This window comes from Typopeltis vanoorti, chromosome 9 (genome assembly GCF_054136105.1).
Source record: "Typopeltis vanoorti isolate ZY-2024b chromosome 9, IOZ_Tvanoo_1.0, whole genome shotgun sequence".
Classification (NCBI taxonomy): domain Eukaryota; kingdom Metazoa; phylum Arthropoda; class Arachnida; order Uropygi; family Thelyphonidae; genus Typopeltis; species Typopeltis vanoorti.
Window position 1 is genome coordinate 80,091,595 of NC_143557.1, and position 12,440 is coordinate 80,104,034.

At 34.1% G+C, this 12,440-nt stretch overlaps 1 protein-coding gene across 2 annotated transcripts in view; it reads right to left on the reverse strand.

The window, feature by feature from the left end:
* Positions 1–9,892: 9,892 nt before the first annotated feature.
* The window catches only part of Sf3b3 (splicing factor 3b subunit 3), a 300,761-nt gene continuing 298,213 nt past the window's right edge, over positions 9,893–12,440 (reverse strand). For both annotated transcript variants that reach the window (XM_090398423.1, XM_090398422.1), the window contains exon 27: positions 9,893–10,050. In XM_090398423.1, the coding sequence (XP_090254549.1) occupies positions 10,006–10,050 (45 nt within the window). In that variant the 3' untranslated portion in view covers positions 9,893–10,005. The remainder of the gene's footprint in view (positions 10,051–12,440) is intronic.

The window sequence follows — 12,440 nt, forward strand, 5'->3', positions numbered from 1 at the left end:
ATATATATGTTCAGCTAGAATGTTCAGATATAATAATGATACGAATGTCAGTGAGCACAGTTCACTTTGGGTTCAGGCATTTTGAATGTCTAGGGAGGGAAAAGAGAAAGTTGCCACCGACAATGTGCCATGCCGATTGTAGATTTAAGTATCAGAAAAAGCAAGGAGGTAACTATGTTTATACACAAATATTAGAAGCATTAGAAACAAAATGAATATGTTATGTCCTAAAAGTTTTGGCATTAGTGAAAGGTAGCCCTCAGGTTCAGATGTATTAACTGGAATCAGTGTAAAGGGTATATTATTTTTATGAAAAAAGAGATAGGATAGAAGGAGAAATATTAATATCAAAAGACTTCAGTCCAGTTAGAATAGAAACATGAAAGCAATAATATGCCCGTGTAGTGCTAAGTTTGAGGCTATTTGGTGACATGCAGGATAACAGGATGAAGAAATATATTGCCAAATTACCCTGATGAGTAATTATTATGGGTGGCTTAAAGTCTCCAAATATTGAATGGGTAGCAGAGAAAACTCATAAGAACAAAGGAGAATTTATTGAGCTGATGCAGGACAACTTTCTCAAGCAGCATGTGAAAGAAGAAACATCTCAGTTAAAGATGTGACTGTTTTGTCACCATTTGGTGACAGTGATCATGCGTTCTGACATTTGAAGTAGCCAACTATACGGATGTTGCGATCAGGACAGGTTATATGCCAAACTACACAGCTGGAAATTATGACAAACTTGAGAAAATCACATCTTTGGTTCCATGGTACCAGTTGCTGAATGGGAAGGATATCAGCAGTGTATGTGGTATCTGAATGTGTCTCTAGAGTTCAAAGAACAAATAGGATGAGAATGAAATATATGTGCAATCCATTAAACAAAGAGATCCATGAGAAGAAAATGTGGAAGGATTATCGTGAAAATAAAAGAAAGAGAAGTTATGAAATATATAAAGCTGAGGCCAGAAAAGCTATGAGTATTGTATGGAAAACCAAGTTGGAGTATGAAAAAGAAATTGGCTGCACATGCTAAAGGCAATCCAAAAGAATTTTATGCTACAAGTAAAAAAAAAAAAAAAATGAACATGGAACAATAACTTCATTGAATGCACAGTTCCCTTGTATTAGAAACCATATAAGTGCTCACTTCACCATCATATATCAACCTGGTGTAAGTAACATAGTGCACAGTTCAAAACGGCATACCTTTCGTTTGGTTTCCCCATGGATTCTATTCATGTTAAAAAACGTTTAATTTTCTTGACCACAAAAGCTATGGAATGACTTCTAATGGGACTATATTGATCAAGTACATATAAGAAACAACTATGTTATACCAACTAGCTTCACCAACTAAGGCTGTCATCATCTTCAGGGTACATAACTGAAGTAAGGCACTAAAAAGTTAAAAACTGTTACAAACTATAATCAACCGATTCCAATTATATTAGACAAAGAACAGAGTGCATACAATACATGCATGATCTCACTTGTTATTTAGGAACGTTCTATAGTTGGCACTGTAATTCAGTTCTGGTGAGTTAAGAGATCTAATAAGGATCTTCCAGATCATGGACAAGATTAGTCCTTGGTTCCTGTTAAGGTTTTGAATACAGTGGGCAACTGCTGTAGCTTCTTTAATAATTCGGGAGCAGAAGTCCTTCTCTATGTAAGGAATTGTGCTTCTATCCCACTCTATGATATGGTTCGTTCTTGAGAAATGAAAAGCTAACCCCGCAGTGCACAATGTTACCACTGCATTAGATGAAGAGATAGAGGTGCATGAGAAGGAAATTGAGAAGGTATGACAGCTGGGTGATGTATGTCCCCCCTCTCAATGAGTCCTTGACTCATTGGAGATCGAATAATAATATAAAACACTTCCAGTATTATGCATTGTCAGAAACTATTTCAATGAGGTCCTTTAGTGCTTTTAAAAATTCTGGGATTTGAAAACTGATATTGATGACTGCCTGTTTGCTTTGTAAAAAAATACTTAATTTAATACAGCAGAATTTTTCGTGTTTATATTTGATATCAAGCACGAGGTCCAGTGTGACTACACAGATTATAAACCGATGAAGCTGGTGCCAGCTGCTCAGTCTCTGCAATGAAAGGTTGCTTAGTATGCATTCAGATCTTTTTTTACCTGAATTTCAGCACACTAGCACAATTGTGTAGTATTCAATAGCTTATTCAGTTCTTTGAATATTTAAGGAAATGGCATTTTATATGAAGCCTAGTGAATTCAATACTACCTAACAAACATAACTACTTAACAAAAAATAAATCCAAATTGCGTGCAGTTCAGGCCACAAAGCGCCACTGCACACAATTTGGATCCCATTGTACGTACGCACCCTATCCTTTGTGTCATTCCTAGTATTGTTCCACTGTACCGATGATATCCTAAGATACCTAGGATGAAATATTTACGTAATAAAAAACCTACTACTGTGGTTCACGTGTATTAATTTTAGTAATGATAAATAAAATATTATGTTTCCAGTTTTAATTAAATTTGTAAGGAAGGAGGAATACACAAGAGATCGACCAAAAATCGCTCTACGACCGATGGGCTGAACACCCTTGATCTATACTACAGGTTTTTTAAGTTCTTAATCTTTTTTTTTTTTTTTATTAAGCTCCTTGTCCTTTCTGTTTTACTATATTATATTCTTGCTATTTCATATTTCTATGTACATTTATTTTCTCAAGGGCTCACTTTAATGAGTATGGGAGTGGCGAACCCGAGGTACCTGATGTTGGACCATACCTTATTTCGTGTAATATACATCTGTTATATTATCTATAGGATGGTCCCTACTCTAATTTCTTTCTATCCTTTTCTTCTTTCTTGTTCCTTTCCCGATGCTATTAGAGTAATCGAGGGCTAGAGGTGATTCTTTCAATGTTTCTACTTTTTTCATCTCTTCATGCATAGAAGGCAACAGGAAACCACTATGCTTCTACTTTTTCCCTAGTTTGGATCAGCAGTAAAGATCAAAATGACGAGAGATGCACAGCTCAGGATGGGTCCGGAACTGTGCAACTGGCTACCAGGGAGGTCACTTGTTCCCGTATAGATATAGACCAGATTGCATTGCATGTCAGTCATATGAATCTTCTTTACTAAAGCCTGCGGGAGGTGGAGAAGTGGAAGATGAAAAGTATTCATGTGGAAAAGGGGCTAAAAGTAATTTTCGCATTGGATCTTGGAATGTGAATACCTTACATCAAACTGGAAGATTGTAAAGATGGAGATGCTAAGATTGAAAATAGATGTTCTGGGAATTGGCTGAGGTGAGATGGAAAGGAAAAGGAGATTTTAGAACAGAGGATGGAATAAGAATAATTTACTCAGGAGGGGAAGAGCAGCATCAAGCGGGTGTTGGAATAATATTGAATAAACGAGTGGCAGGATGTGTGGAAGGCTACTGGCAAATCTCAGACAGAGTTTTAGTGGTAAAGTAGAAAGCAAAACCAAGAAATATTCTACTTATCCAGATATATTTACCTACTTGTGATTATGAGGATGAGAAGGTAGAGAGAGTTTATGGCGATATAGAACAGGGCTTGAAATGTAAAGAAACAAAAGATATAATTATAATACAAGGCGATATGAATGCAAAAATCGGAAGAGGAAGGGAGAAAGATATTGTTGGGATATTTGGATTGGGAGTGAGAAATGAAAGAGGAGATATGTTGCTGGATTTCTGTAGAAAGCACAATTTTGCAATTATGAACACTTGGTTTAAGAAACATCCAAGAAGATTGTACACATGGAAAGCCCCAGGGGAGGATATAAATAGTAGAAGAAATCAGATAGATTATATTTTAATAAACAAAAGATATAGAAACATTATAAAAGATGTGACAACATATTCAGGAGTAGACTGTGATACAGATCACATATTGTTGTCAACTAAGATAAGGATTAATCTAAAAAAGATAGCTACAACAAAGCGGAACAAATCATGGAACATGGAGTGGCTGAAGATACCAAGTAGGCGAATGAATTCTCAAAGAAAGAGGAAGAAATGAACGAGAAAAATATACAAGAAAATGATGATGCAAGTGAAAAATGGAAGATTCTGAAAGAAAGCATAATTACAGCTACAGAATTGCATTTAGTTCACAAAAGAAGAGGAAAGAGAGAAAAGAAAGAAACCATGGATGATGGAAAATATTTTGAGGAAAATAACACAAAGAAGAAAGTTAGTTAATAGTATAACAGAGGAGAAAAAAAAAAGCAGTATAAAGATTTGAGTAGGGAGAGATACAAAGATAGATAAGAAGGAAAAAGGAAGAGTGGTTAGATGAAATAAGTAAAGATACAATAGCAAAGGCAGAAAGAAAGGACATAAAAGGTGGTCATCATTAATATGATGACAGGAAGGAGAAAGATGCTAAGGACTGGAGCAATCAAGAATGAAAGAGGTGAAATTCTGATAGAAAAAGAGAAGATATTACAAAGATGGGAAGAATATGTAAGTAAACTTTATGAAGACAGGGAAAGAGGAGAAAATCAAAGGAAAGAACATAGTGGGCAGAGACTGTGCATCATGAGGGAGGAATTGAATCTAGCAATTCAAAAGATGAAAGAAGGAAAATCGCCTGGAATAGATGGTATACAGATAGAACTTATAAGGAATATAGGCGAAAAAGGTATGGAAGTGTTATGGCAAATTATTAACGGAATTTATGAAGGACAAGAATTACCAGAGGAGTTTAGAAGATCAATTTTTATCCCCATTCCAAAAAAGACGGGAGTTTTAGACTGTAACAATTTTAGAATGATAAGTCTTATAACTCACACAGCAAAAATTCTGGTGCAAATAATTTTAGAGAGAATTAGGAATAAAATAGAAAAAGAAATGAATGAGGAAAACAGTTTGGATTCAGAACCAACAGAGGAACTAGAGACTATAACTTGTCTAAGAATTATTGGGGAGAAAACACTAAACTATGGTGGAAAGTTGTTTTTGGGATTTCTAGATTTTGAAAAGGCATTTGATACAGTGAAACATGAAAGGCTTTTTAACATTCTAGAAAATACTGATATTGACTCTTATAACTTGGAAATTTTAAGGAGATTATATTGGTTACAAATAGCGTCAGTATGTGTAAATGGAGAGGAAACAGGAGAATTCCCGGTGGAGAGAGGAGTCAGACAAGGATGCAAGTTATCACCATTATCGTTTAACTTTTATAGTGAACAAATGTTTAGAGAGGCACTTGAGGATGTAGAAGAAGGAATAAAAATAAACGGAAGAATTATTAATAACTTAAGCTATGCGGATGATGTAGTGGTGATGGCAGAAAGTGAAAATGGGTTACAACAAATTATTCAAAGAATTGAAAACTCTTGTATGGACTAAGAATTAACACAAAAAAGACCAAGATAATGATAATGGGTAAAAAATAGGAGATAATGTAAAAATAAGATGTGGATGAAAGATTTTAGAAAAAGTGGAAAGATTTCAATATTTAGGTAGCTGGATCTCAGAGAAAGGAACTTCAGAGTTGGACATTAGAAATAGAATAGGCAAAGCTAAATCAGCATTTATGGAAATGAAGAGAATTTTAATAAACAAGAACACTAAAATAGGCATTAGAATTGGAATAGTTAAAGCAACAGTTTGGAGTATTGCAAGTTATGGAAGTGAGTCATGGACACTCAGAAAGAGAGAAAAGATTAGCTATACAGAAAGAATATCAAATCAATTTAAGACGAGTTGGGATGGAAAGAACCCTGCTTAAGAATATTATGCAAAGAAAGACCAGATTTGCAGGACATCTTCTGAGAGGTTCTTCGGGACACCTGACAAGAACTATATTACAAGGGAAAGTTGAAGGGAAGAGAAAACGTGGAAGACCAACTAGAGAGTGGTTTAATGACATCGTGGAATGGACTAGTTTAAGAATGATGGAAGCGACAGACAGAGAGAAATGGAGAAGAGCTGCTCATCTGCTGCAACCATCTTGCTAGAGGATGCTACCGGACGACGCCGAATCTTTTTTTTTTTTTTTTTAAGCTCCTTGTCCTTTCTGTTGTACTATATTATATTCTTGCTATTTCTATGTACATTTATTGGTTCTTCACTTTTTGCATTTTTAATCTTATATTATTTTCAGCCTATTATAGAGTTCAGTACTAAATTCAGGACAACAAGAGGAGAGGGGATTGGATCCTGGTGAAAACATTTTTCATCTTCCTATCATGGGCAGAGCAACTAATAATAATACTAATGAACTCCTGGACCACTGGGTCCTGGTAATTTGTACTGGCTTCCTCCTTCTCATCAGTTCTGATAAAATGAAAACACATAAACAAAATAAAGTAACTAAATTTGAATGTTTGACAAATATGGTGATCATCTTTCCCTTCAAGAATATTCCACTATATTTTTGGTCAAACTTTCTCTCTCTCTCTCTCTGAAATATATATATTTTTGAGCTTTATGGCTAGATTATATGAGGATGGCCTCATTTTCATTAAGCTTTACTCTTTTAAATCATAAGCAGAGTATTTATACTCTACTTATTTAACAAACCATTTAAACATATATTAACACAGTGACATCCTTTGTTTTTATTTTTAGATACTGGCAAGAATGCACACTGAGAAAACAAGCTACCTGATTTCACAGTGAAAAAGAACTGAAGTTCAGGGACTTACTGACAGGTCTCTGAACTTCAACAGAGAGGATTAGTGCAATAATGAGTACATTTCACACTGAGTACAATGACTTTTTATTTTCTGAAAATAAACTGATCAAGACTACAATCAAAAATGATGAATGCTTTCCTACTCATACAACCCTAATTACACATTTTTGCAATACAGACATCCATCTTACTGTTCCATAGTTACAGTAAAACTGAAATGGACATCAGTTATCGTTATTTAGAATTATGGCTGAAGCAACTCAATCTATTAAGCTACTACCTTATGTTTGTAAACTGTATGTTCTTCTGTCCAGTTTGCCTGTTCTGCAGATGGAAAATCATTCTCATCAACCATTTTCTGTCCACTGCTGGATGATTGCCTACTGCAAAGTCCTTCATTCCATCCTATCTTGAGCTTTTCCATCTGAGGATAAGTTAGCTAGTCTGATACAGAGTTTCTCCATGTGAAAACTAGGCCTTTTCCTCCTGCAAAACAGATAAACTTGGCAGAGGACATATGCACTGAGAGACAGTGAATTATGGAGATTGGATTTGCTACCCTATTTTCACCAAAATCACTGTGTGATTGTTTCTTGTCTTTCATCAGCCGAAGACAAGTAGCTCCCTACCAGATTCCCTGTTTTTGTGGTCTATCTAGCCAATATGGAAGGTCAACCTCTGTCGGTTATGATAATATAAAAATTACATCAAATACTGTGAACCCGAGTAGCTTGGCTTTGCTGAACAGCATATCTATTCGAAAGTCTTCTTCTTTTTTTTTTTTTGAAACTAAAGTCCTGCACATGAACAGATTTCTTATGGAAAGACTTTACAAGAAAGTTGTGAAGCATTATTAAATTGCCCACAGATCTAAATGACTGTTTCTCACCTTTATGAGGAAATAGTGCTCAGCATAATTATTATTTTTTCTCAATTTTATATATAATTTATTTTTAACTTTGAACTTTTGTATTAATTGACTGTTGTTGCCTCACTAAATCATCAGTGAAGAAGACTATGAAATGTGGATGTAATTTTACATAAGTTTTCTGCATATTTTGCTCATAAGACACGAATACTGAATAATGACAAAGGTGTGAATATTTTCAAGCATATGAGTATGGAACATAGTGAAACATCACCACAAATTGCCTGTTCACTTCTGTAGTAATATCTATATGAAAAAAATATAATAATGACACTTAACCACTATAAACTGGTTAATTCAGCATTTCAGACACCGCAAGTGATAAGATATCTCATGAATTTATAGTATATGTCCTCTTTTAAACCCTAGTGTGGCCAAGTGGTTAGTGCACCTAATTTCCAACCAACAGGTTGCAGGTTCTAATCACACCATGGGCATGGATGTTTATTATTGTCTTCAGGTGGAGATGAATTTCATCACCTGGTGTGAGACCACTGCCCTACTTATTGGAGACCTGAAGTGGCTTAAAAAAGTTCTATGTTTGGTCTTCAGAGCAGAGTTTTTTCAGAACTATGTAAAAACAAATTATAAATACAAAAAAAAAAAATGTAAAATTGATAAAAATAGAAAAAAATATCCTTAGTCCACTCACGGTACAAAATATACTATAGGTTTGCTAAGAACCTTTTGTGGGTGGGAGCAAGATAATATATATAAACTGGAGCAAATGGGATGGACATGATAAGAGGGAGTGGCTGATGGACAGACATCATATGAGAGGGAAATATGCATCTGCTGATGATGGTGCATCTGCTAAATTAGGAATGACAATAGTTCATAAAGTGATATAGAGATCTTTCAGGATGGTCTCAAATAAACCAGCAATTTGGATAAAGGTTGCACTTCAGTATGGAAAACTTTAAGGTTATGCACTTTAGGATGAAAAGATTACAAGTTGATGTTAGACAGGGATTTTCTGAAGTTAGTTCACAGAGCATACTGCAAAGTGGCAAAATAGCTCAAAAGATCACTTGGATGCTAGATAAGAAACAAGCTGATAAGTAGGGATAAGGAATTATTATCTCTCATTATAATGTCTGATATAATCACATCTGGCAAAAGTTGCATAGATTTGATTGCCTGCCAAATCTGTGTGGCTATTGCAGAGGATCCAGAGGCAAGTGACCAAAATGGAGACACCTGGAGAGTGTTTGCGATGAAGTTAAACTGAGAGTTTGTGGATTCTAAAAGTTAGCTAACAAGCAGAAAATACTATATGTGATAGAAATAATCTGAAAAAAAAAAAAAAAAAAAAAAAAAAAGGTTATAGAGTATATGCTAGAAATGTTTCAATACATGACTGGATAGGGAAAAAAACAAGGGATTATTCTTTTGGAGGTTGTGGTTAATAAAGGGGTGAAGATTAGATTTTCTGCTTGGAGAATGTTGGATGAGTAAAATGGGTTTAAACAGAGTTATAATAAGCAACCTCCCACAATAAGTCTTTGGACTCCATGGAATGAGTCATCAAACTCTGCATAATAATATATTGTAAAGTTTTGAAAACTGAATCACTATTATTATTCAAATCAAAGGCAGCCCTGTGCTGGCCAAGAACCCCAGCAAGTGCACTGATTTAAAAGAAGTGATTGAAGTGCATCAGGAGATTTATGAAGTGAAATGAGCTTAACCCCCCCCCCCCTCCATTTGGAGCAGATATATTTTTGTTCTGTTAACTTAAAGCACTTCGCAATTCAGTTCATGCTATGTTAATTTTTTTTTTATTTATTATTTTCATGTATTATAGAATCATTTAATTAGGTTAATTCATATGTAATGTGTGTGTGTGTGTGTGTGTGTGTGTGTGTGTGTGTGTGTGTGTGTGTGTGTGTGTGTGTGTGAGTGTAACTTACTAAGTGATATAGCTATTCATTTTCCTCAGTGGAGTGCTGGTCAAAAGCAGGAAAAGAGAGAAACATTTTATGAACAAACTGTCTAAGATGATACAATGCTAGCATCTAAATAGTTTTTCAGGAATATAGTGTAAATTAAAATAATAGCCTTCAGCATGGGATAAAGGGATGCTTTCATGTCTGAATTATGTTCAAACAGGAAACAGTCAAAGCATATAATGTATAAATTAAAAAAGATACTATAATTAAGTTGAAGAACGTTTTTTTTTTTATTATGTGTATACTACTTTCAAAATCTTATTAAATTTATTTTTTGTTTATAAATAAATTTGACACTTTGAGCTAAAGATATAACATTCAAAAATGCTGATTAAAAAGAAATCAATATTTTATTATTTACAAAAATGACTTATGAATAATTATATACAAATGAAATCGGTGATGATTCGTGGGTGAAAGAATATCATGTGGAACATATACATATTAGAAGGCATAGCGTGTTCTAATGTCTTCCAGTTTTTTGGATACCTGAAAGGAGAAACAAAAATTTGAATATTACAAAAGCAAATTACCCATTTTGTCATGGTCTTTGATTTTAAATTTCTAAAAGAGACCATAACAAATGAATGAATAAAACATATATATACACATTACATATAAGCAATGTTATTTATTGAAAATACTGGCTTGTACATAAAATATGGCAAATTCCAACTAAGGTTATTATTGTATCATCTGCGAGATGTGAATAAGGAACTGTATAGTCTACATTGACAGTATTTTTATGCAGTTTGAGAAAAAGAATTCAGTATTGTAGTTGCTTGTGATGAAATAAAACAATAGCTTGGGGAGGGGATTCTTATATATAGTTATAAATTATATTTTTGAAGATTTGTTTAGTGTGAAAGTTATATTACATGGATGGGTGAATATAAAACTCAGCTGTTACTTTAGTATGAAATGTAATTACAAAGACAAGATCTTCCCTTAAGAAAATCCATCTAGAATTGAGAAACTTTTCCAAGATACAGAAATAATAAATGGCCTGTGATATGCTGCTTCATTTTGGTGTATCACCTTATGTGATTTGATTATCTTATCCTCTTTCTCACCTTCATTCACTAAGCAAGAATTAAGACTCAATGTAAATAAATGTGTGAAAGATACTATCAATTTTTTTGCAGACTGTGGGCCTGCATATGAGTATAAATGGATGGGGATTATCACTTTATTCAAATGGAAACTGCAAACTAGTATGGGTGGAATCTCAATTTACAAGCTGATTCATAAAAACCATCCAATTTAAAAATCATAAAATAATAACCATTATCAAATTCCTGACATGTACCCTCAAGATGTGTACAGGATATTATGATAATACTACATGAAAAACTTACATCATTACTAACTTCCTATCAACAATTTCCCTCCAAATCATGACTACAATATTAACACATCGTATATTTCTGTCTTCTACAGCTAATTTAGTGTTTTGACTAATTTCTCTCTTATTCCATATAAATTTATTCAGTTGACTTCCTATCATTTTGTTGATTCTGCTGTCTATTTTCATATTTAATTTACCATCTTCACTAAAAATTGTGTGCCTAAGTAGATGAAATGTTTTACTTGTTCTATAGGTTCTCCATTCACGATGTAGTTGATATTTTCAATGTTTCTGCCTAATTTCATTGTCTTTGCTTTGTTATTGTTGATACTTATACCATATCTATTACAACATTTCAATTTAGTCAGGGAATCTTGCAGACTTGTACTGGATTTATTTAAAAGTATGGTATCATCTACATAAAGTAAAGAGCTGAGATTAAAATCTCCAATTTTGATATCAGATTTAATACTGCTTTCTTTCATGTGCACTTGTCTGACACCAGATTCAACATTAAACCACCTTCTGTATGTCCTTCAATTCTAACTGCTGACAAAGTAAAGAGTTGAGATTAACATCTCCAATTTTGAAATCAGGTTTAATACCACTTTCCTTCATGTGATCCATATAGATAATGAATAACAGAGGAGATAATGCACACTTGTCAGACACCAGAATTAACATCAAACCATCTTCCTGTACTTCCTTCAATTCTAACTGCTGACTTACAACTCAAATAAACACTAAGTATTGCTTGATATAATGTCCCATTGACACCATATAACTAGGCGTTTTGAACAGCTTTTCGCTTGGTATCTTGTCATATGCCTTTTCCAGATCGACAAAACTTAAATACAGATCTTTGTTATATCCCCATGATTTCTCAACTATTTGTCATAAAGTGAAGATCTGATCCTCCTGACAGTCTCTATTTGGCCTGATTGTTCTTCACCAAACTTCCCTTCCACAAACACATTCAGTTTTATTTCTCTTTTTATATATGGGGACTATGAGCACTCTACTCCAATCATCTGGAATTCATTCCTCTGTCCAGAAGTTGTGAACTATGCAGTGCAGCTAGTGTAAGACTTTTATACTTCCATACTTGACCATTTCTGGTCGAATATCATCTACTCCAGCTGCCTTTTCTCATTTCAGGCTTTAGATGGCTTTTTTTTCTACTTCAAGTATGGATATGTATTCCTGATTGCATGTCTGTCAGTGTTTTTTTACCACTGTGTTGTCACTGATTGTTTCATTTAGCAATTTTTCAAAGTAATTACTCCACATATCAAGGATATCTTTTCTCCAGTTTCATGTCACCTTTATCATCTCTAATTCCTTTTACCACACTCTTTACTCCATTTCTGAACTTTTTCAACAGCCTTCAAAATATTTACCACCTTCCTGCTTTTTGCTGAAGTCTTCCCATTACTTTCGTTTTTGGTTTTACACAGTGTTTAGCTTTCTTATATTTGTCTCTGTATTCTCTAAGAGCACAAGCTGACTTATTCACCAGGAACTTTCGATA